At 39.0% G+C, this 26,802-nt stretch overlaps 1 protein-coding gene across 1 annotated transcript in view; it reads right to left on the reverse strand.

The window, feature by feature from the left end:
- THSD7B (thrombospondin type 1 domain containing 7B) overlaps positions 1–26,802 on the reverse strand; it is a 730,459-nt gene that overhangs the window by 239,074 nt on the left and 464,583 nt on the right. Inside the window, exons 12-13 of the mRNA XM_029933012.1 lie at positions 7,932–8,126; positions 1,762–2,028 (exon numbers count right to left, since the gene is read on the reverse strand). Coding sequence (XP_029788872.1) covers positions 1,762–2,028; positions 7,932–8,126 — 462 coding nt within the window. The remainder of the gene's footprint in view (positions 1–1,761; positions 2,029–7,931; positions 8,127–26,802) is intronic.

Below are 26,802 nucleotides of genomic sequence, written 5' to 3' on the forward strand. Positions count from 1 at the left end.
TTTCTTGTATATTTTGGATACTAGCCCTTTATCCGATATGGCATTTGCAACTATCTTTTCCCATTCTGTCAGTTGCCTATTAGTTTTCTTGATTGTTTCCTTTGCAGTGCAGAAGCTTTTGATCTTGATGAAGTCCCAAGAGTTCAGTTTTGCTTTCATTTCCCTTGCCTTTGGGGATGTGTCAAGTAGGAAATTGCTGTGGTGGAGGTCAAGGAGGTTGTTTCCTACTTTCTCTTCAAGGGTTTTGATGGTTTCCTGTCTCACATTGAGGTCCTTCATCCATTTTGAGTTAATTTTTGTGTATGGTGTAAGAAAGTGGTCTAGTTTCATTCTTCTGCATGTTGCTGTCCAGTTCTCCCAGCACCACTTGCTAAAGAGGCGGTCTTTTTTCCATCGCATACTCTTTCCTGCTAAATGTCCATCACCTGATGAGTGGATCAATAAGATGTGGTATATATACACAATGGAGTATTACATGGCAATGAGAAAGAATGATATATGGCCATTTGTAGGAAAGTGGATGGACCTTGAGGGTGTCATGCTAAGCAAAATAAGTCAGGCAAAGAAGGACAGAAACCATATGTTTGCACTCATAGTTCTAACAGGAAAACAGGAGAAATCAAATGGAGGACCAGGGGGAGGGGAAGAGGGAAAGAGTTGGGGAGAGAGAGGGATGCAAAACTTGAGAGACTTTTGAATGCTGAAAATGAACTGAGAGTTGAAGGGGAAGTGGGTGGGGGGGAAGAGGTGGTGGTGATGGAGGAGGGCACTTGTGGGGAAGAGCACTGGGTGTTGTATGGAAACCAATTTGACAATAAACAGTTAAAAAAAGGTTATTAAACCTTAAGTTGCATTCATATAATGATATGGGGCTATCTTAAAGAATAGCATTGGGAATTAAGACAAGCTGTCATTTACCGGACTTCTAGGTCAGAACTCAATCACTTGACCATTTCTAATATTATTGAGAAAGCTTATTAAAACACAGGATTTTGAGGAGAGGCCAAAATCTTTTACCCTCCCAGAATTTGCCAAACAGGACTTCTTTCATACCATCTATAAAATTCCTAATCTTTTTCATGTTAAAAAAATAAAAGCCACAAACTAGAGTATGAAATTCATAGGTTCCATTATAATCTTTAGTCTCAGCCAACCCCACCCCCATCAACATTTACCCCAACTGTATTTAATCTTGTTCTCTTACCCATTCCCCCATCTTTTAAATTCTCCCAAGATTCAAAAGACAGTCTTCTTCCTAATTGACAGCTCACAGAACTCTCCTAGATTGCCTACATTTTATTCCTACAGTTTTTTTTCTATTAATTTGGATATATTTATATATTACATGGTAAAACATTTTAAATCAATATTTTAATTGGTATTCTGTTAACTAATTTAGAAGAAATTCAAAGCCTGATGCTTTCTCTATGTATGATCAAAGCACCAAGACATACCCCAAAGTATTTTTTTATTAAATATGGCTTTTTCACTGAAGTAGAGCAACTGTACTTATCCACAATTAACTAAGTGACCAAAGGTGAAGTATACAGTGAGGGGAGTTAAGGATCCAAAGTAATCACATTCCAAACATAATGGATCTATGCATTCCAAATGCCTGTATTTTATAAAGGGCAGTGTGTTCTTGATGAAGGAGAACAAAAACAATTAATTGAAGAGCAAAGCTACTAATTCTAGACTAAGGATACACTCCGGGTCTGTGTGTGTATGTTCCCATTGGTTACTTCTTACCCATCTTCTTACCAGAGCTGCTGCAGTATGAAGGGTCAACAGGTCTTCCGTTTTTATCAGAGCAGGCTATTGCTCGAAAGCGCATGCCTTTTCCACATTCTTTGCCTTCTCCATGTACCCGAAATCCTCCTCGATGAGACTCCCTTCTACTTTCTGGAAGAATGCACTCTGACCAGTTTCCATAAGGTTGAGATATAAATACATCACAAGGGCACAGTTCTGTTTCCACGAGAGGGTACAGGTCAGAGTCCTGGCATTTCTCTTTCTTCCTGCTTTTCCCTGTTCCAGAGAGAGACATTGCTATATTAATTTCATATCTGTTGTGTTAAAAGTTCTATTATTGTCTTTACTATCTCTTAGAAAATTTAATCTTACATTACAGCCTTGCATTGCCCTTCCTGACTTTTTGCCATGAAAGTAAATCCTAGGACAATGAAAATTCCCAAAGCAATTGTGAAATTCAAGTTATCTTGGGAAAAGAAAATTAAACATCATTTTATGTTGGAGAGTGGCAAAAAAAGAAACTAAAAAAACGATGCTTGCTACAGTGACTCAACAGCTAGAAAGTTTTTGTCAATCCATTTAGTAGGATTTTCCCTGTCACTTGTTGATAAGCACACACACATGACCTTGTCTCACTCTTCCTTGGGATTACTGCTATCCAGGGAAACACCTTCTCTTTTCGAAGGACATTTTTGAAAACAGTTTATTTATTCAAAGAACAAAAGGATACCCTCCTATACAATGGCCCTGGAGTGAGGTTAGGTGTCATTCCCAGTGTGGCAGACAAAGAAGTTATTTTGGTCCTTGCCATCAAGTAGCTCACAAATGCTGACACAATGAAATGAAATAAATGCTCCAATAATGTTGGGTAATTTAATCTGAGAAAAAGCCATGGCTTCCACTTTGAGAGACTTTTTAACCCAAGTATTCTAGAATATGACTTTGCCTTACCAATTGACTGTGATGGACCTTTTAGCTGTGATCCTCTCTTTGAGTAATGAGAATGCAGAATCAATTTTCACTGCTCTGAATCCTTGATAATCATGTTTAATGGGGATTCAAGTCAGCCTGCAACTGGATTCAACTTTTCGGCCAACACACTTGTACTGGATTCCTAAAAGTTCTCAAATAGATCTAATAATTATATTTTGTTCCCTCATTAATAAGTCATCACCTAGAGTCTTGGCTGGCTATAGAAAAACGAAGTAGGCTGATTTACTGGTCTTATTCCCAGTCTTTATAGCTATTTTAGAAATGTTTGCTACAAGCTGATACATAGGATATTTTCTCATTGTCAAATAGTTCATATATAATTTTACCGTTGCCACTGCATGATTGGCTCTAAGGTTGGACATGCTGCTTATGGCCACAATAAATAAGGATTTCTGCAGGACCCGAAATGATCTTGCTGGAGCTTCAGCCATGCCACTTTCTCTCTGGGAGGATGTGCTTGTTTCCTCTATCATTAGGGGCACTTGAGAAGAAAAAGTTTGAGAAACACAGTTTCTATTGTGGCTGTGTGAATTTACTGGTTGAGAGATAAAAAGGAACCAATCACTAGGTTCTCTTCTGATCCATTATCTTCACCCACAGAATAATTTTATGTTTATTCATTTTTCAGAGAGAGAAAGAGAAAAAGAGAAAGGGACAGAGCAAGCATGAGTAGGGGAGAGGCAGACCAAGAGGGAAAGAGTGCACTTGAAGCAGGCTCCGGGTTCCAGGCTGTCAGCACAGAGCCTCATGCAGACCTCAAACCCATAGACTATGACCTAAGTCGAAGTTAGAGGCTTATGACTGAACCACCCAGGTGCCCCACCCACATAGTTTAAATTAACTCTTGAATTCCTCATTAGCTCCATTCTAGATTTCTTACTCAAGCTTCTGAGCCACAGACTGGAACTTTAAGGGCCACTCAAACTCACCCTGGCAAAACCCATCCTCAAGGTTTTCCCACCAGGGCCTTCCTTTCTGCATCTTCATTTACCAAGGATACCAACATGACCAAGTCTAAAATGTCAGATTTGAAATCTGTTGCATTATCTGACTACCTGTAATTGCTTAATTACAAAGATATATCCTATAAAATGACTCTTGAATCAGTCCATTGTTGCCATTCCGACCAAAGCCATCCATATTTGGCCCAACTCCAGATTTCTGGCTTAAATCACCACAACAGCTTCTTCTAATATATGATACCTCATTTTCCTTTCAATCGTTTCCCCACACTATAGTTAGAATCCGCTCACACAGATGGAAGTCTGATCACATCATATATCTAATTAAAAGTGTTCAGTGACTTACCATATTCATAGAATGAAGTCTAGGCTCCTTGCCATGGTCATCAATGCCCTCAAGCATGTGATCCCATTAGCACCTCTCCTGACTATGTGGTGCCACTCTGCCTCTGGCACTTTACAAGGTAGACAAAACAAGCTTTCTTCAGTTCTTGGGAAATACTCATTGATTTCTGGCCTTTGCACTTCTTATACCAGAAAATTTCCTAGGTTCCAAACTCCCTCCATAGACCAGTTAATGCTTACTTGTCCTTCCTTTCTGGCTCAGGTAATTTATTAGTTACTCCTGGAAAAAAGTACTCTTCTGTACTTTTATTCTATCTACCACAAGCTATGCCTTTCCAAGGATGCTCACATCCCAATTCTTAGAATTCTACGTAGGTGGCAAAATGGACTGTGTAGATGGGACTAAGATTACTGACCTTGGGATGAGATTATTCTGGGTTATCTAGGTGGGTCCAACTTAATCACATGGTAGAGAATCTTTGTTAAATCAGAGGCAGAATGGTGAGAGACACACAATGTTACTAAATTTCAAGATGGAAGGACAGATTCATGAGCCAAGGAATGTGGACAGCCTCTAGATGCTAGAAAAAAGGAAATATATTTTCCCTAGAGCATCCAGAAAAGTAGGCAGTTGCACCATTTGGTTTTCAGTCTGCCGAAACACGTTTATTTTAGATCTATACAACTGAGATCATAAACTTGTGTTCTTTTTAAGCCACTAAAATTGTGGTAATTTGTGACAGTAGTATTAAGAAACTCATATAGCACTAATATAATGGCTATTGTCGCAAGTAGTATACTATGTTGTAACTGTAATAGAATCTCTCTCATAGTATAAGCTCTTCAGTTAGGATCATGTATTTCTAAGGCCTAGCACATGTAAGTAGTCAAGGAAACTATTCATTAAGAAAAGAAGGTTTAAAAAAAGGTAGAGTGGGGGAGAAAAGGAAAACAAAAGGACAAAATGAGAGCATGAGAGAGGAGGAAGATTATTAATCTACAAGGCAACCAAAAGTTGCTGGCAGAAAAGTATTCTGCACTAATATATGCCGTCTCTGTATTTAGGATATCCTTAATTATGTGGGACCACTGTTTAAACAAAGATTGTGGGTGCCTGTGTGGCTTATTCAGTTGAGTGTTGGGCTTCTGCTTGGGTCATGATCTTGCTGTTTGTGGGTTTGAGCCCTGCATCAGGCTCTGTGCTGACAGTTAGCTCAGAGCCTGGAGCCCGTCTTTGGATTCTGTGTCTCCCTCTCTCTCTGACCCTTCCCTGCTCACAGTGTCTCTCTCTCAAAAATAAATAAAACATTAAAAAAATAATTATTGGAGTAAATTAATATAGAAATGGGCCTCAGAAATCAAACAAATTATCACTGGTCCTTTACTTCGGTTGCATTATCGTAAACAATTAGCATTAACTTTTGGATTCAGAAATAGCACTAAAAAAACAAACCAACAAAACAAAACAAAAAAGCCAAGATAACAGAAAGGCTTACCAATCCCTAATACAACTGTCAAGATATTTTTCCCCACTTAAGTCAGAGAGTAATTTGTGCTGTTCCCACAAGACATATAACTCTAAGAATATATTAAATATGTAGTATTTATCCAGTTATTTTGTATATTAATTAACTGAACAGATCTACTTAATGGATTTTTTTCAGTACTGTATAAACAATTGCTATAAATACCATTCAATCTAAAACCTATGACAATCCTGTATAGGTATAACACCCAGGACATTCAGATATTGAATTAAAGCCTCTTCTTAAAAATGGAAAAAAGAAAAGCACCCTAGATGGTCCCTTATTCCATGCAGTGGCCTGTACTATTGTGTGCTTCTCCACGTGTGTCTGTGTTAAAGAGAGTCCCATTGTCTTAGATCTAACCCCATGCCTTTTACTACCATTCGTGTTAGAGATTACTTGAGTTCGCCACCAAATTACACAAGAAACCAAAAGGCAAGCATGGAACCACAATAAAAGTAAGTCTTAAGAAGTGATGCATTTCAGTTCACTATTGCTCCCCCGCCCCCACACACAGCTAATACCTGATTATTGATTTTTCCCCCTAAAAGTCCTGTATTTCATAAAATTGTCCAGTTGTTTCCAAGATGTGTGAAGACACACAAATGCTGATTAGCAAGCAAAAAGCATAATCAATAACTTAGAAATATTTTAAATCTATTTTTAGTGTAATTCTTAGAATAGAGTTTACAAAAAAAAGCATACAGTGGCTTTTCCAATATCTACATAAAAATTTTTCTTTAAGTGTGTTAGTTTTGACAATTTCTAACAAACTTCACTAGTTTAATAAATATTGTAGGATTTTCAATATTTCCATTATCAATTTGCAGGTATAAAATATCATTAGTAAACCCTCAAGAAAAAAGGAAAGACAAAAACTGGCCACTAATTAAAAATATCCTTTCCCTCAAAAGGAAATTCTCACCTCAAAGAAAGAGAATTGGCAGAATGATGGCTTCTGAAGCCGTACGTATGAACATGCCCACCAAGGTTTACTATTACACATGAACTTGAAATTGCTCCTGTCACACACATTCTACCACATTATATTCCCTATAAGAATTTTTTTCATCTTAGAAACCCATGCAATGCCCCATAAAGTTACATATGCACAGCATTTTGTAGAAGAGAGCACCAAGTTCAGCCTACTTTGTTGTTTCTATTTGATTATACATTTCACCTACACTTATGAATGGGCTCCTGGGTTGTGTGCAAAAACCCTATTAAAGGCTCTCATTGATTAGGTAAATCCATTAGAGTGAGTTAAATTTAAAACATAATCTTATACGCAAGGCATTCAAACAAAGGGAATTTGAAACCAAGAGAATTAGCCCTTGAATTGCTTATTAGAACAAATAGTCTTCTGTGCTTAATTCTTCAATGTCGACACCAATTTTATTATCCCAGTGATTATTTTGGCATTTTTCCTTTGAGTCTTCATTACCTAAATTAAGTTTTTCTGTATATACAAATATAACTACAAGAAATTTTGGCATATTTAACTAGACTAGCAGTACAGTATGCTATACTGCATCAATTATTTGTATATTATAAGCAAAAATCACTCCGGCACCTTGATTAAACTATTAATTGCTTTAATTTCCATTAAATTGCATGGATGCTAACAGAACCAAATATACCACCAAAGCAGAACCCACATTTGTAATTTGACTTATCTTGCACTAATAAAATTTAAAAAAAAATTTGTGTCTTTATTTTGAGAGAGAGACACAGAGTGAGTGGGGGAAGGGCAGAGAAAGAGGGAGACACAGAATCTGAAGCTGTCAGCACAGAGCCTGATGCGGGGCTCAAACCCATGGAGTGGACTGGGAGATCATGACCTGAGCTGATGTCAGACACAGTTCAACTGACTGAGCCACCCAGGCGTCCTCTAATAAAATTTTAAAGTGTAAAATTGCTTGTAAGGTAATGGCAAAGGAGAATGACACAGGTTAGATCTGCTGTTGACATATTTTATACATCAGTCACTGCTTTCAACCTTGCTCATATTCTGATGACAAAACACCGGAATCTCTGCCATTAATTATTCTAAACTAGCTGGTGGCTATGCCACCATTTAAGACTATGAAGATTATAAGTTCCCCTATAGGGAACTTCAATAGCTATAGAATGGTCCATATCATTAAACAAATATTGAGTAGACATTACGTGACAGGTATAGGCACAGAAGATACATAAAGTCAGGCAGGAAAGGGCAGGGAAAGGGAGAGACTGGATACCATTTCTAGTCCTTCGGGAGCTTCCATCTTCTGTGGCAGGTGCAGGAGCACATCCTTGTCTAAAGCTAAGAAAAGACAGGTATACACTACCTGCAAGCTGCTGCATATCCTACCTGTGAGCTGTCGCTGTCTACTTCGAGTTGTCTCACAGTCTGTGGAACAGGGTGTAAACTTGGACCAGACCGTGAAGGTACAGTCATCTCGACATGGGATCATGCATTCCTGTACAAGGGGAGGCATGCCATTTGTCTGCTTGAGGCATTCCATCATTTCTGCTGACTGGTTATCATCAGAGATGCAGGAGACAGCTTTAGAAGAAGAAAAAAAAACAACACATGGATTTTTTTGTTATTATTTTGATTCAATCAGTCTGCTTCTGGTTCTTTGACAAAATAGCAGAAGGCCCCAGTGTTAGAAAATTTGGTTATCACTGTGACTATAAAAGGTGTTTAACATAGCTAACCTTATTTCTCTCCGGAAATTAAACATTTACCGTTGCCAGTGGAGGTATTTGAGGATTTAATTGCTTTCATTATTAATCCAATTTGGTTACATTGACAGCAACCAAAAGAACTTTCAGTAATTTATTGTACATGAGCTTGTATCTGATCTCGAGGGATGATCTGAAACTAGGAAAGAATGTGTAAGCCTAATAGAGGACAAAAAAGTACAAAACCATTAAAATCATGTGAATTCTTCCTAGATTTAATTGACTTTGCTTGTTTAAATGGCACTTATGGAAGTGGTCATATTTTCACTTCTCAACCAGTATTAAAAACAAAACAAAACAAAACAAAACCAGAAACGTGTTGGGGTATGCAGGTGGCTCAATTAAGTGTCTGACTTTGGCTCAGGTTGAGTTTGAGTCCCAAGTCGGGCTATCAGTGCAGGGGCCACTTCAGAACCTCAGTCCCTCTCTTTGTACCTCCCCTGCTCACACTCACTTTCTCAAAAATAAACATTAAAAAATAGTAAAAAAAAATCTGTTATCTTTTTCCTTGGTAACATTTCAGGATCAATGAAAGGTTTTAAATACTTTTTGCTCAAGTCTAGTCATAATCTATCTAGGTAATTCCTACTACAGATACCCTATCAAATGCATAGGTTTCTTTTTCATTCACAAAGTTTCTCATTGAGAATGTCTCTAGTCATACCATAACCAGTAATCTTAAGCAAAATTTCATAAATGCTTTATCTCAGTTCTGTATTGGATTCTTTGAATGAGTGACATTTTATTCAGTTATAAAGGATATTTTTGTGCATTTTAATTCACCCTAATGATGGGCCCTCTAGGGTTGTGTCTGTATTTTTAAACCAGTGTTTTGTAACCTCAGCATTATGGACATTTTGGGTTGGATACTTTTTTGAGAAGACCTGTGTTTCTTGTGCAGTATAGGATATTTAGCAGCATCACTGGCCTCTACCTATTAGATGCCAGCAGCACACACATCCTGCCGGTTGTGAAAACCACAAGCTCCAGACATACCCAATGTTGCCCCAGGTGAAAACTCCTCCAAGAGGATCCCTAACCATGGAGGTTTATGAAAATACACAGGCCTTCAGACCTACTGCATCAACATCTCTGGGGAAAAAAAAAATTCTAGGAGCATTTTTGCCTATAAGTGCCCAGGTGGTTCTGATGCAGCCTGTCCACTGATAACCTATGTTTGGCTTCGTGCCTGTGGATATGGTGCATGTTACTGGATATTTGCTGAATTCATCATCCTAAAGAAATAATAGTTTAGAATCATTTTTATTACAACTCTAAAATCCACCGTTACAAGCAATAAACTTACCACCACTTAGGATCAACGACATTGTTAAGAATACTTTATGTGGAAACTTCTATAATGCAGGTTAAGTGTACACAGGGGCTCCATTTAATTGCCCATTCTTATATTCTGAATTCCTTGTTATTTTGAGCACAGAGAGCAATTCACTCTGAGTATTTTTCTTTTTTTTTTTTTTTTTTAAGTAACTGAAAGCCAAACCCATTGAATGCTTTAAGACCAAGAAATTTGCTAAGATGATAAAGGATGCACGCACAATACTTCCCACTTGTACATCTGCTCTGTAGCAGGTGGGGTCATTCAGGGATTTTGAATAATTTTTGCTTTTGTTTATTTGCATGCTAGGAACAAAATCCACTGGACAAAAAGTCAACTTCACCTGTGTTTGTTCTGTTGAGACTGACATAGTCATTAATGAATACACCAACATACTTTATCCTAGGTAGGGTACAGGCAAACGTTATTGGAATTGCATGTTTAGATAACTCATCTGCAGTCAACTTACGGGACTTTTTACCTTGCAAAAGTATTTTTTTCTCCTTAGGATAACAATGCACTATAAGTGCACTGTTTAACATTAAGAGGAAATTTAAATACTTTTAAAAAACATTGCTATTTGAAATCTGAGCTTCTATGTATATATTGGAAAAATACTTCATTTGTAAAGCTTTTTAAGATAATTTTTCATTTAAGTTTATAATTTGATAACTATGATAAACATTCAATGATACTTTGAAATTCTACAAACTATATTAGAAAATACTAGATTTATGAATGTCTATATTGGGCTATTTTGCATTAATGAAAAAGTATTACAAATTAAGAAATAGCTACAGCATATGATGCAATTCATAGACACTCTTGTCAAATGATATGAATGCAAATTCCAATTCTGAACATCTTGAACTAAATTACTTAATCTTTGTGCTTAGAGTCCTAATCTTTAAAATGATAAGATTCCTATAACAAAGAGTTGTGAGAAATCTTTAAACAGGATCTCTTGTTCACTAAGGGTTCAATAAATGCTATCAATTATAATCCCTTTGTATTTTTTTTAATTTTAAGGGTTTTTTTTTTCTTTTTTTTAATTTGAGCAATCAGGCTAGTAGTTCTCCTCACAGATAAACATGTACATATTGTCATTCTTCATGGCTCACTTATTTCTTGGACATTGTCAAAGTCTGAGGGATGAAGAAGAAAGCCATGGTTGAATCTCACAGGATACTGCCACTACACTTAAAGTCATCATGAGTCAGACAGTACGTCAAATATGCCATAAACACATTCACTACATTTTAACTGGGCTAGGTAGAAAAAATCTGTTCCATTGTTCCTATACAAATAGGTGTATTAGAGTAATGGAGACATTAGAGAGCTCTATGGGCCAAAGAAAACACCTACAGCTGGAGCATGAAGTTTGATGACACCCACAGTAACCTCAAGATCCCTGCTGTGTGTTATTACTGATGGTCTATGAACAGAAAGAGGAGTGGCAACTGATGCACCATAGATCATACAATCATCAGCATTGACCAGGCATTATTGTTTTCTGATTTCTCCAAGTTCAGATTCTAATTTCTATTCAAGTGTGGAAAGAAAAATCACCAGACACAAAACCGTAAATGAACATTTCCTTTTTGGGAATGTTCTAGAAGATTCATCATTAAACAAATATTTATTGGATACTGAACTATACTAGAGAGTAGGTAATTACTGAAGAATTATCAGGCACCAAGTCTGTAGGAAAACCAGGAAATGAAAAGAAGATATTTAGAGAAAATGAGAAGGACTAGTAGCTAGTTGTACAATCCAATTTAGAGCCAACTTCCATTAGGCCAACTCCTAGGGAAAAGCTATTTTTTAAATGTATTAATTATTTTAATTCTACAGTATAGATTAAAGGTATATAGATTCCTTAGAGAACTTGTTTGGGGAAATAAAACGGAGGTAGCAAAGTGTACTGATAAAATTCTAAGCGCTGGTGTCAAGCAGAACTAAGAGTTACTATTTTTTGTTGTTGTCACCTTGGGCAAGGTATGTCAACTCTCTGAAGACTCTAACTCACCCATACAATGAGAAGGAGAATATCTACACTATATAATAAACTGGTGCAAATGAGGTACTTAGCACAGTACTGAAGCACTTGGTACATGTGACTGGAGAGTGACCTAATATTATGATAAAATCTACTAGAAATAAAAACCTAACAAGCATCAGGAAAGAAGAATCTACCATTTCTTGTCTCGGTTCAGGAAGAATTTCCAAATTCCACCAATTAGTCTTGACTCCTAAAAAAAGAAACTAGGGTCTCTTTTGCATTATAATGTTAAGGTCAGTAGCCTCTTCACAAGACTGCATGGCTCTCCCAAGGATATTGTTATGCTTCCAAGTGATGCTCTGTGTTTTCTGCTCATTGTTTACAAAACTTAGACTTATAAGCTACCATAGATCAGAAATGCAGAGAAAGAAATAGAAATGAAAGGGCTGTTGGGAATTCCTTCTAGAAGCACCAAGATCAAAATCCTGTTGGGAATTCCTTCCAGAAGCACCAAGATCAAAATCCTGTTGGGAATTCCCTCCAGAAGCACCAAGATCAAAATCCTGTTGGGAATTCCCTCCAGAAGCACCAAGATCAAAATCCTGTTGGGAATTCCCTCCAGAAGCACTATCAAAATCCTTAACTCTTAAGAGTTTCAGGCAAGGACAGTCAACATTTGCATAGAGAGCTCTGGCCATACTTGTAGCTTTATACCTTGGTCACTGAGGTGGTCCTGTCTAGCACAGACAGGTGCATGCCTCTCTATGCTAAAGGGAAATTTTAACATCTAATATTTATCAAACTTTTATGACCATTAGAATGACTAATGCTTTATTTCTTATCAGGAGAGGAAGGAGATAAGGCAGAAAAAAAAAATAGCTCATCCCCTAAGATCAGGAATACATCCTAAAGTAATTTTCTCTACTTCTATGGTAGCCTAAACATCAGACTTTGCTTATACACGTGGATCTTTTATTGCCAATACTTTGTTCCCTGATCTTACTAAATTTGATCCATTCAATCATCCATCCATCCTGTCACAATCTAGGAGCAATAATGAACAATTATAAAAGCATTGTGTTTACACATACATCTGCATGCACATATAAATAATCTGGCTTCTGGGAAGCTACAATAGTGGCAGTGACAAAACGGTTGACAACAGTTCAATGTTGTAGTCTCCCTGATGAAGATAACCAGCGAGGAAACTTGTAGAAAAGAAAAGTAGGTACTTTAGTCCTAAACAAAAAGGATGCACAATAGGCAGGCAGAAAATAAGCCATTAGGGAGAATGTATGGGTCAGACATCAGATACTTAGTTTAACTCTGAGTCCTGGGTCCCTTGGGTGACAGCAAAGCACTTGCAGACCACAGTCTAGAACAAGTATTTCCCTTTTGGTATTTTAAGTAAAGAACTGTACTACACTAGCAGGCAAAGTCTATGAGGAAAGGGAGAGACCTTTACTACAGGCTCTTCCTGTCATATATTTCTACCTGGAGTGAGTTGTTTAAGGGATGGAAATTCAATGCTCAATTATAATCCTGTATTAAACTTGGAATATTGTTATTTTTGCTGGAGGAAATTTGTACTCCCAGGTAAAATTAGTTCCAATAGCTGCAGAACAATCTGGCTATTGGGCATTGTTTGAAATGTAGCTACCTTAAGCTTTGGGCACTAAGTTGTCAGACTAGCTGTCTGGAACAGCTGAATATTCTTAAGGAATAATGGAGAATCGGGCATTTTAAGTTGAGCCACTCAGACAAGCACTCTCATACAACAGTCACCTGGTAAATAGGTAGGGCAGGGGTGACCTGGAACTCTCCAGAGAGCCCAAGATCATATTCTCCCATTCACAGTACCTTAAAATGTATACCATACACAGACTTGAGTTCAGTATCTTCACCTTTCTCAGAATTATGACACAAGCTGAGCTTTGGAAGAAAAAAAAAAAAAGCAGAGAAGAGTTACTAATTGCTCTCCCCTGTTAACTCGCTCTTTTCAATTTTAGCAGCATGAAAGGGACTGCCCTGACTCAAAATGTAAGTTTATCTGATGATTTAGCAGAAGAAACAAATCAAGGACCTCTATGAATTCTCCGTGCCTCTGAGTGAATATTTTTAAAGAACTACCTGCTGTTAATGTGGGAGGCTTACACAGCCTTCTCAGGCTTCCAGGAGGACTCAAAGCATCAGATTATTAACTATTACTAAATGATTAGTCTTTCAGCCCCCTATCACCTCTGGATTCAGATCATCAGACATGCTATGATAAATTGGTTTTCTTCTCAATTATGGTATGAAAAGGGCAGGGGTTTCTGTTCTTTTAAGAAAGGATGATGTCCTGCCTGGGAAGACTAAGTAAGTGATGGAGCCTGCTACTTCCCATCTGTCTACACGCCTCACCTTCACCAAGGACAACCACATTACTTCACCCACGTTGCTCTGGACTTGAGTTCAACTGTGATAGTTGACAAGAAAGGTGAAGATGAATTTCTTCAAAGAGATCATGATTCCCAAAAAATGGGAGTGACGTGCTAGAAAGCTAGAGGGGCTCTATAAGCTTGCTTCCCTGCAATCCTGAGCAGCATCGAGTACAAAGCTCCATTTACATGCACGTGATGGAGCAAAAAGGATGGGCAGTAGCTGTTCAGCTCCACCAACATTCAGACAACATGTATCAGGCCCTGCACTGTGGCTGGGGGTACACATGTCAAAGAAATGTTGAAATAAAAGGTCACTACATTCAGGGTCCTGCAAGAGCATAGCCCTGGGGCCTTTGGAACTGGGCCTTCAGAGGAGCTTTCTGGAAGCAGTGACACAGTAAAGTGGAGTAACATATATCTATTAAAAACAACTTGAACCAGGCCAGGGGCTTGACATACCACAGGCCTGTGCAGAAGGCTAGCAACATGGTGGGCTGGCATCCTGTCCTTGCTAAGCATGCTCCTAGGACTCTACTTCCCTGTCTTTGAGAAGATCCATCCTGCATAGAATTACAAGGTCTGTGTTTGGGAAGTTACCAACTTAATGACATGATGCCAGGCTGCCCAGATCATGTATAGGGTCTGGTGAGAGAATTTAAGAAGTGGTCATAAACCACACTTCTAAAGAATTGAAAATTAAAATTAACAAGTGTGTCATCAATTCATTCTGTTCTCCTACCTTAATGTATCACTTTCCTCAGGACTTAACTAAGTTATGGTAAAAATTCTGGGAGGACTTGAAGTTTCAGTCTGGAATGTGCCTGCACCCCAGTCCCACGCCCAGGCCCCTTCCTTCCCTTCTCACTCTCAGGTGAATTCTACCCCAGGAGGGACCTTCTTGCACTTGGGAGTGGGCACTGCTGTCAGTTCTGCAAAGCTCCACTCACAAGTCAGCTGCTGGTGACCCACCCTCAGGTCTAGAGTACAGACAGAACTAGAGCTGGGTCCTCAGGTCAGACTCCCAAGGGGCCTCTTTTGTCCTCGAAACTTGCTCAGGGCCATTTGGGCAGGAAATTCCAGGGTTCTAAAGACTGGGAAGAGTTTGGACAGGGGGAGGGAAGTTGGCTTGGGGGGAGGCAGGCTCCTTATGCAGGAGTGGGAAGTAGCTGGAAGAAAGCCAGAAAAGGGCCCTCAAAAGCACGGGAGTTAGAGAAGACCACCTCTTCCTGAGTCTAAGGGCAGAATCGCATTCCCTTCCAGTTATTTTGATACAGACTGATGCAATCGTCCATAAGAGCTCCCTTCTTGGTAGGTAATCAGGAAAAGTACAAATGCCAGATTAAAGCCATCTCAGTTTGGGCTCTTTTAATTAGTTTCCTTCCTATTTACAGTAACACTTTTCAGTCTTCCTCTTTCCGCCACTTCTCCTTTTGACACTGAGGTATGGAACCCAACAAGGGTCCTGGATTGCCAAGAAGGTCCTTCAGAAGCTCTACGGGACTCTTCTAACACCTGCAGTGAGAGGCCCTTATCCACTTGGGGACTACTGGTGTCATTCCCTGCCTGAGTCTCTTCTCAGGCCCAAAGCCTCATGGTGACTCCCTGTCAGCCTGGGCAGGGACAATCTTCCTCTAGCTGAGGAGGCCTAGCCCGTCCTGGTACCCGCTGAGACTGTGCGATCAGTGCCCTGGGGAACCCAGGACAGATTCTCCTGTTCTGCCTGCCAGACAGCACCAGCAGCCACCTCACCCTCCTTGGGGCAGGCAGGAACTTCTGCAGACTCTGTAGCAGAGGAAACTCAGTGGACATCTAGGGAGCCACCAAACCCCTCCTTCTGGAATGGGGCCACCTCTTCCTGGAGTTCCAAACAGAGCATGGAGCACCAACTCTTCAGCTTCCTTCCCTTTCACTAGCCAAACCCTCTACCCTTAACATCAGCCCTGGGTCAGAGAAACCAGGGCATGTATTCATTCAGTTCTACTTCCCCTTCCCCCAGGCCCTTCGTGTTTCCTCCCCAGGGCCCCTCTGGCAGCAAGAGGAAAGCTCTCATTCTTCTTCTCTGACAGACACTTCTGAATTTGCATCCATTTCCCATCTGAGGTGGCCTTTACCCTGTCCTTTTCCTTTAAGGCCTAATGGCAGACAGGCTGCAGAGAGAAATCTAATTAGGTTAAGTGTATAAATTAAGCAGCATCTAAAAAATATGAAGCCTGCCATACACACACTTCACCTCTAGGTGGGGAGGCCCAGCACTGCTGAGCCTAGATCTGGTTTGGATAGGACTCCCAACAAGTGACTGACACCATTAAGTGCCACTAAATATACAGATGGATTCTTTGAAGCCACCAGGGAGGAGGCAGAGACACAGAAAGATACTGTTGGGACCCCCCAACACTTTCCTTTAGTGCCCCCCTTTTTGGTGCCCATTTTTGGTGCCTGAGTAGCTCAGTCGGTTAAGCATCCAACTTCAGCTCAGATCATGATCTCGTGGTTTATGAGTTCGAGCCCCGTGTTGGGCTATGTGCTAACACCTCAGAGTCTGGAGCCTGTTTTGGATTTGGTTTCTCCCTCTCCCTCTGCCCCTCCCCCTGTTCACACGTGCTCTCTCTCAAAATAAACTTTAAAAATTAAAAAAAAGAATTGATCCATTATTTTAAAATGATGATATATTTCCAGGAGATTGTTTTCTTATTACCACTGTAATGGATTACCACAAATATAGCCACTAAAAGAACAAAAAAATTGTTTTCGCATAAATACTGGGAGTAAAAAGTTCAAAACCATTTTCAGGAAGCTAAAATCAAGACGTTCTAGTGACTGGTTCTTTCTGGAGTCTAGGGAGAATCAGGTATCTCACCTTTCCAGTGTCTAGAGGCCACCTACAGACGGCCAGGCACGCCGTGTAGCCGCAGCGCATCTCCCAGACCTGACCGCTCCGACTCCTTCACCACACTGTTGCGGCCTCCCGCCTACCTTATAAAGGCCGCCGTGATGACATTGGATCCTCCTGGGGATTAGCCCGGGATACTCCCCACCTGAGGATCCTTAACTTGATATCTGCAAAGTCCCTTTTGCCTCATAACACCTTCACTGCTTCCAGAGATTAGACCTTGCCACGTTGGGAGGCTGTTATTCAGCCTCCAACACAGGAAAGAGGTGTCTCTTCCTAGCTCTGAGGTATTGCCTCATTCAGTAGCGTAAGAACCAGGCCTACCTCATGTGTTCCCAATAATAAGGAATGCAGATTTGACAGACTAACAATGACCTGCCCATTTCCTGCTCTCACAACTGCTTTGTTTTAATTATTTGTTTTTCTTTTTGCAATTATTCTGCCTGGCTTTCCTTAGTCATCCAGGCTACCTTTATTTATTTATTTATTTTTAGTGTTTACTTATTTATTGAGAGAGAGAGAGAGAGAGAGACAGAGTGCAAGAGCAGGCACCTCTGGGGTAGGGGCAGAGAACAAGGGAGGCAGAATTCCTAAGCAGGCTCCACACTGTCAGGGCAGAGCCTGATGTGGGGCTCAGTCTCACAAACCATAAGATTATGACCTGATCCAAAGTCAAGAGTCAGACACTGAACCTACTAAGCAACCCAGTTGACCCACCCCACCTTTTAAATATTTATTTATTTTGAGAGAGAGTCAGGCTACCTTTAGTATTACTCTCCCCATGCTGTTTGGGATATCCTTAGGGAAAACAGGGAAGTGAACTTCTTTCATTTTTTGATGTTTTACTTATTTTTGAGAGAGCACAAGTGGGGGAGGGGCAGAGAGCAAGAGGGAGACGGAGAATCCAACGAACCATGAGATCATGACCCAAGATGAAGAAGCGGGCTTCTTTCTTTCTCAAAATCAAGCGTAATTGAAAACTAGGGGTGCCTAGTGGCTCAGTCAGTTGATCATGTGCCTCTTGATCTCAGAGTCATGAGTTCAGGCCCCATAGGTTAAAGAAAAAAAAGACAAAAGAATGTACATCTATATTACATACAAGTGCAGCATTCTGACAAATACCAGTCCCTGGGTCAGTCTCAGCCAGGCAAAATGCAAAGCCACTACCCTCCTCCTCCCCGCTGTCCCCCACCCCAGTCATCCAACTTTCATCCTTCAATTATTGGCTTCATGAAAAACTGAAGGGAAAATTTCTTCAGAGAAGTACTGGAATTGAAAAGGGAGTGAGAACAGCTAGAGGTAATAGAAAGTTCTATATCACAAAAAAGAAGGCCCACTATATGCTCTCTTTAGCATGTCTTGGTGTCTCTACTAAGGGGACATGCTATGAACTGTCGAGCATAAGTGACAGCAGCCCTGAGCCAACCCCACATTCCATTCCACGCTCAAGAGCCAAGAGTTGGCCAGGGTTAGGAAGCGCATCAATACTGTCACTTGTATGCTGTATGAAATAGTCTTCCCATCTTGTCTGTGCTGTCACTCCGGCTGCAGGCAGTGGAGAGAGAGACTGCTCTAAACCTCTCCCAATGTGGCCAGCCTGGTATGGGGTAGGGCCCTGGACCCTGGTAGTATGAGGAAGAGCAGGAAAGGCGGCCATCCAGCACTGACGTTTCCTAAGCACAGATATCAGGGTTACCTTGACGTGACCAAGCCACCTTCTCCATACAAGGACCAAACCCAGGCCCTCCCCCTTTGGACATAAATCACCTGAACCCACCAACCACTCCACATCCTCTAAATTCACTCAGTGGCTATTCTAGCAATTTCTGTGACAATCAAAAGTTAGTGGAGGAGATATGTTCACTTGCCTGTATCCAAATAAGTCACTTTGGAAGTAAAAGCCAGTTCTTGCCATGCCCCAGATGCATTCATTTTTCCCTCGTATTTTCTCTCTCCCTGGGCAGAGCACAGCATGTGGGAGCACAGTGTTTGAAGGTCTCATTCTTCAAAACTAGAGTTTGAATAAAGTGTGTGCTTATGGTAACATGCTGACTGACATATATGCAACTTTTGAGTGGAACAGCATGAATCGTGGAAATTGAATTAAACAATAAACGCATAATTGCTTGTTAGGGTACTTTAATTGACTCATAAGTACCATATGCGAAGCTGCGTGGCTGCAGGAGCCCAATTATAAGCTTGCTTATGGAAAGATACAACTCATTCTGCATGTTGGAAACATACTCCCCAATTGTTGTTGCCTTCTCAGAGAAAAAGCATTTTTAAATAAATAACAAATACTTAGTAAGCTCGTAATGTATACCTAGTCCCTAGGTAATCTTGAAGCCCTTTTTGAGGTTCCAATACAAGATCAGAAAATGTGCAGTTAAAAAATGCCCATTTGCTTTATTCCAAGGCCTCTGTTAAGCCCTGGAGCTCTCTGTGTTCGCAGCTAACCAAAGAAATGCACACAGACAGGGCTCTTGACTTAAGGGATTTTTTTTCTCCTTAGCTGACAAAAACTGACAAAAATAAACATTTATGGAAAAAAGAGAACAAAGTAAAATTACAAACAATGCATCAATTATATTTAAAACTGGTTAATCCACACGAGGGTCACAGAGGAGAAAGCAGTGAGATCTTAAACTCTGGCTGCCGATGAGTGTGACAAATTCCAGAAGGGAATGCTAGGACTCAGGGTCAGTTTACCTAGCTGGACATACACTGACCAGGATCCGCTGTGGCCTGTGGGCCTTGGGGTGAGTGATGGAAGTGGGAACACAGGAGGTACGTGCTGACCACTTGGTAAAATCAAGGAATCAGGAGGTTTCAGATAAGCAGAGTAATCACCTTCCTAAACTAGACTGGAGAAGAATTAATCAGTGGAAATCCTAAATCCAAGAAGGAGAAGCATAAAACACTCTCTCTAGGATGCCATATAGCTTGTTTGCAGGAACACAAGTGGTCTTGGAGTACCTTTAGTTCCCCAATCATTTCCAGTTAGCCACAGTGAAACCACCCAAACTAAATTACCTCCAAAGAGCGACTTGTTTGTTAACAAAGCTGCCAGACAAGTCTTTTAATCTCCAGCTGCTTCCTTCCCTAAACTAGACCTCCCCCCACCAAAAATACAGTCTGAACCGAAAGAGAGGTCATGCTATGCAAACAGCCTCAGAAAGTCCTCAGCCACTCCTTCCATTTAGAATGCCTCTATGAGTCCTTCCTCCAACAGACATTAAAACCTGGATTGAAGAAACCCATTATAAATGCATATAAATCATCACACTCAGCAAGACACTGGCAGCAATCACTCGAGGTCATGACAGTGAATATGAAGGAGCCATCACTGCATCCAGCCTTGTTACACGTCAGCGACTTTCTCCCTGATTTTACAACACCTTAGAGTAGCTCCATTTATCTCAGTTGACTCTCTTCCATTAAAAATAACTCAATGGGGAATGACTGCTAACAGGATAGTGTTTCTTTTGAGGGTGATGAAAATCTTCTGGAATTAGATTATCATGATGGTCTCACAACCCTGTGAATATACTAAAAATTACCAACTTCCACAATACATCAGAGAGTAAAGTATATCTCAACAAAGCTGCTGTAAAAATTTATAATGTAAATACTCTGAATCTTGAACAAATATAAATTATAAATATAACTCTTAAGAAAAAGTTCAAAAGTCATGTCACGAAATCATGTCAGGCAGATGCTGCATTTCTAGAAAACCTGGAAATCATTAAGCATTTACCAGCTACCAAAGAAATTATTCTCCCCAAAGTTACGCTCAAAACCATTTACATTAACTTTTATAAACAAAGATGTTCCCATAAATAATTAATTAGGATTTTAACATTAATACACTTCTTTTCTGGGCACCTGGGTAGCTCAGTTGATGAAGAGTCCGACTTCAGCTGTGCTGACAGCTCAGCGCCTGGAGCCTGCTTCAGATTCTGTGTCTCCCTCTCTCTCTGCCCCTCCCCAACTCAACTCTGTCTCTCTCCCTCTCAAAAATAAACAAACATTAAAAAATTAAAAATACAGTTCTTTTCACATGTTTCTGACCTGCAAAGTTTCATTTTAAAATTGTGTAAAACAAAACCAAAATACAAAACATTTGTGTAGACTTTCTGTGGTGCCACACTTACCAAATTAGAATTCTTTAGAATGCTATTGAGAGAATATGATCAGTTGAACTATGAAACATTACAGTAATATAAATAGAATTTATGTCCTAAAAGGGCTGATAGTCCACACAGAATACTCAACTTCTAATGTGTGGGAAATCCACAAAATATAAGAATACTATGAACTACCTGTATGTTAATGTATTTAGAATATAAAAGCATTTCATGGTGGTTAGAGTTAAATTCTTACCATGTTTTAAAAGCTGTCAGGGTAAGAAATCATCTAAATCTCCTTATAAATTGTTTTTCTTTCCTTCTTTCTCCTTCACTGCCTCATTAGAGGTGTAAACTAATGATGAGATGCTTTCTCGTATTTCCAAGTCATTTTTCTCACTGCCACTAAAAAGTGTTCAGATCAGATACCTTCAGAAATATCTCCCACATTTAAATTCTGCAGAATGAAGTCCTCAATTCAAATCATATGAGTTTCTTGACATTTCTTTTATGTGTTTGGGAAAAAATTCATAAACACTTCATTCTACAGAATATTGCCTATAACTATGCAATATGAAGAAGCTTTATACTCCTCCAACCCCCTATTTTATGTCCATGTACAAGGAAAGTGTATATTTGGAAGCTGTGAAAGAATAAATATGCTAATTCATACACTGCATGTAGAAGGTGATTTATTCCATTTTTAAAGGAATATGGCAGTTTTTACATAAGTTTCACCTATATCTCTGCAAACAGCTGCTGTGCAACCAACTTCCAAATCAGAAGAAAAAATGGGCTGTGTATTTTTTTACCGGTTGCTCTGGGCTTGACAGATGGTTGGTACTACATTTACCTGCTGCACTTCATATGAAGGCACAGGGAAGACTTGGGCCAAATCACTGCACCAAGTAATTACAGAATGAAAAAGATGAAAAACTCTTGGAGTATGAAAGCTAAGATTCTCAAACACCTATATAAAATAGAAACTTTAACTATATGCATCTACCATGAAAGAAGCTATCTTGATAATGAGTGCTGTGTCATTTATCAGGAAGCTAAACTTTGCATCATATAATCATTCTAGTAACAGTAACTAAGTAATAAATGAGACGTGAAACTCCAAATTAAGAAGTAATTTGGTGTTCTCTATTGAAAAACAACTGCAAAGACCCAGGATATTAATTATCTCACTGCTACAGAGACACAGTAAATCAGCACAATATCCACATGTATTCCCTCCTTGCCAGAGTGAATCGACTTTCAAAGGAAATTTTCTTTTCTACAAATGATTTACTCTTTGCTGATCACTATGAGTACTCATGCTTTACATGGAATCATAATGGCCACCATTATAATCAAGTGTCTGTTATATACAAAGCTGATGCCATGTCAAGAAGACATTTGTTTTCATTTTGTTGGGTCTCCTCCTCCATAGACTCTGCCAAGATGCTGCTGAAATTATGTTTATTCAATTCCCATTTTGTCTTTGGTCCCCCTGGAGACCATGCATTTGCTGCATCCTTTATGGAAAACAAATTTGTTACACTTTAATTCAGTTCCAGAATCTCGAACTTAATAAAACCCTATAATAAAAGTCTGAGTAATGGTGGATTCAGAGGATCATACTGTCGTTCTTATGCACTATATATATTTGCTACTCATACAACTGAGCTTCTCTCCCAAGACGTTTTAATGAAGAACAACTCACTTCATTCAATATGTAGATGGATTCCTGAAAAATTGTATGCAATAAATATGAAGGAAATGAATCAATTTTAATGCAACCGAAGAGCCTGCTATCAAAAGGTTTTCTATCCAGAATAATGGTATTTAACCTCAAAGATTCATTTTTCAAAGTAAACAACGCATGTTCGTAGGTGAAATTGAATTTGTTTGAAGTGATATATAGCTCAAAATCAAGTGACCTCTGATTTCTTATGTGCATCTTTAAAAAAAAATGCTAAAGTTAGCTGAATTAAGAGTAAAACTGCCTCCTACTGTCTTACCAGTGATAAGACAGAAACTTGATCTATTTTTACCTTTAAGCACTAGGAAATAATAAACCAATATCCAGTTCATACATTTAACTACTTTGAGCTATTCCTGGCTTCTGCAGAATTCAAATTACCAAGGCTATTTAGGGCCTGTAACTAAAACTTCTTCTGATACCACATTGTTTTACACATTTCCTTCAAATCTTCAGAGTATCCAGCTGGAACTTGTTTTTTACCCAGAGTTCCACACCAATGACCAGGACCCAAATACAATCTGAAGATGCAACAGGCCCAGTCAGGAGATTGAGTCTGGCTCTGGCTTCTCCTGTGGAGGTGCATGACCCATCCTAGGTTTGGCTCATTCAGAACCAAGCATGCTTGTGCGCATAATGAAGTTGGACCAGGCTGATCTGCATCCCTTCTAGCTAATATTCCATGGTGCCATTATGGGTACAGGCAGGACAAAACATTCTCAAATGAATTGTTGTAATTCATGCTTTTATTAAGAACTTTCAAGATTAGCATAGATAGCTGGTCCTAAAGTAAGCATTTAAGCATAATTGTTTTTATTTCATTTAATGGTATGTTGTTAAATACATATAGCACGCTAACATGCAAATGCTAAAATTCTACAATTCTGGTAAAAAAATAAATCCATACTTCACATAGGAGGGCATTTTATTTTTTAAAAATACCTTTTTTTTACTGTTTATTTTTGAGAGGGGGGAGGGACAGAGAGAGAAGGAGACACAGAATCTGAAGCAGTCTCTAGGCTCTGAGCTGTCAGCACAGAGCTTACACAGGGCTTGAACTCATGAACCATAAGATCATGACCTAGGCCAAAGTCAGACACTTAGCCAACTGAGCCACCCAGCTGTCTCAGGAAGGCATTTTATATAACACATAAACTAGTTAGACTTCCAGGTAAAGATGGCAGAGAAGAAACATGATTATACTTCAACTTTCTTCTAAAACTTCATTAAATTTTGTGAGTTCCTAGCACATTAAGAGAATGAGAAGGAAAAGAATGGTGTCATGATTTTGGCATCTGTAAATCAATAAACAAGAGGCAAAGGACTGAATGGATCCAGGGAAGTGTTAAATTCTAAGGTGGAAACTACAAAAGCCAGAAGTGAATCGGACTTGCAACACAGAATGTTTAGAAATGAAGTTGAATGAAAGAAATTGAAATTGAATAGGCCAGAAAAATCCATGAAAGTTTTTCTGAAATATGGTCTATCTTGAGAAAATATTTACTCAGTGGAGAGTTTGGGAGTTCCTGAGATGTGTGGAAAGGCAAAGGTAGCTGGTTACTTAGAATTTTGCAGTTCATTTTCCTTATTTAGAACTACTGTGGGAACACCTGAGTGGCTCCATTGATTAAGTGTTTGGCTTTAGCTCAGGTCATGATCTCACAGTTTGTGGGTTCCAGCCCTGCATCAGGATCTGTGCTGGCAGCTCAGAGCCTGAATCCTGCTTTGGATTCTGTGTCTCAATTGCTCTCTGCCCTTCCCCCACTCATACTCGGTCTCATTAAAAAAAAATTTTGAAAAAAAACTATTGTGCCCCTATTAGACCACTGATTTAGAGATCACATAATATCAGGTTTATTTCTGAGTTTTTATTTCTCCATTTCCAGAAGAGTAGGCTTAATTTATGTATCCCTTAGATCTTTTAAGATGAGAAACAAAGGAAAGGAAAACCTGAGAAAATTAGTAACTCTAGGGATAATAAAATGTTTCAAGAAATGTATAATTATCACAGTTTACTCACATGCAGTAAGACTTTAAAAAATACTTACATAACCATAATATTATAAACACTGAATACACTGGTCTAATAAAACTACACGATAATCATATGGAGAAAATGGGCCAGCATCATGGAGGTAGGATAATACAAGAGAGGTAAGTCCTTAATTCATATTTGGAATTCATATTTGCTTACAGCTGAAAATATAAGATGCTACAAGCCAAACATAGTTTCTAGAGATATGATTTTAAAACAGCATAATCAGCTAAAATAGTTCAAAGTAGTTGAGGCAAATGGAGGCAAGGAGAAAACCTGGTAGAATTATTTAAGTATTTTTATTCCTGTTAAAGAACTATTTGATCCTTCAAATTGACATCTATACACTTGATAAAACTTAAAGTGAATGACTGAATGAGTAAAATAGACTAACATATTGAAAATAGTCCCAGGTATATCAAATAGTATATTAAATCAAATATATAATATAGTAGATTATGTTTCATAAATACATTCTTTATAGGCAAAACCTTTCCAATTTGTCTTTTGCTAACAAATCAAAATGGAGTTTAATTTCATATTTCATTACTCTAGATACTCTACTTATGTATTTATCTTTTCCCATAAAAAAACAATGGAAGGTGGCATATTTTTTTTCTTCTCATTTTGTGACAATAATAGAAATGCACACAGGAAACTCAGTTCTTGGCTTTTGACACTTTTAGTGGCTGTTGTCAAGGAGGTTGGTTAGGCAGTTGCTATAATTTACTTTTTTTTAAAAGAAAAAATTTTTTGTTTATTTTTAATGTGTACTTATTTTTGAGAGAGAGAGAGAAGGGACAGAAAGGGGACAGAGAGAAAGGGAGACACAGAACTCAAAGTAGGCTTCAGGCTCTGAGCTGTCAGCACAAACCCGATGAGGGACTCGAACCCATGGACTGTGAGACCACAACCTGAGCTGAAATTGGATGCTTAACCAACTGAGCCACCCAGGTGCCCTGATGTAATTTATTTTCACTTCCAGAAGGAAAAACTAGGACCAGACACTGGGAAAAGTGTTGGTAAAGAAGGTTAAAATGACAAAGATGAAATGGAGTGGTTACTGGCTCATAATGAGAGACGAACTTGCATGAACACCAGGGACTGCAAAAGAGAGGAATTGATTCTTAGCTGTGTGGAAAAGCTAAGGTAGCTGGTTTTTGAGAAGTTCTCAGTTCACTTTTCTTATTTGGAACTATTCTGTCCCTTTTAGGATATCCAGCTCTCAAAGACCACTGATTTAGAAATCACATAATCTCAAGTTTTATTTCCATGTTCTTATTTCTCCATTTCTAGAAAAGTAGCTTTGATTCACATATCCCTTAGATCTCATATGTTACAAAGAAATAGCCCAATGCAAATCCAAAGCAGTAGACATGAGTTTTGGTATTGAAGGCATCTCTACTCTTCCAAGCTGCTGCTTGCTGAAGCAAATGATGCCAGAAATCAATGTGAGAGACTGTCTACAACAACGAACTAGTTTTATTCTCAGCTAAGACAAACTCATTACTATGAGAAATCTGCTTCCTTCCAAATTGTGATAGCTTGTGGGGAAACGGAAGGCAAGTATCGAGGTTGTTTCAAAACAACAACAACCAGGAAGGGAAAGTAGATGAACTCAAATCAGATCCAAGTAAAACTGGTGGCCTGGTTGGAAAAATGGTAAAATATTCTTAAAAGACTTGGCTTTTTAAAAAAAATTTAATTTTTTAAATATTTGTTTATTTTTTTTAAATGTTTGAGAGAGAGACAGAGCATGAGCAAGGGAGGGACAGAGGGAGAGAGGGAGACACAGAATCTGAAGCAGGCTCCAGGCCCTGAACTGTCAGCACAGAGCCCCACATGGGGCTTGAACTCATGAACTGTAAGATTATGACCTGAGCAGAAGTCAAATGCTTAAATGACTGAACCACCCAAGTGCCCCAATGCTTCTT

Source organism: Suricata suricatta, chromosome 3 (genome assembly GCF_006229205.1).
Source record: "Suricata suricatta isolate VVHF042 chromosome 3, meerkat_22Aug2017_6uvM2_HiC, whole genome shotgun sequence".
Classification (NCBI taxonomy): domain Eukaryota; kingdom Metazoa; phylum Chordata; class Mammalia; order Carnivora; family Herpestidae; genus Suricata; species Suricata suricatta.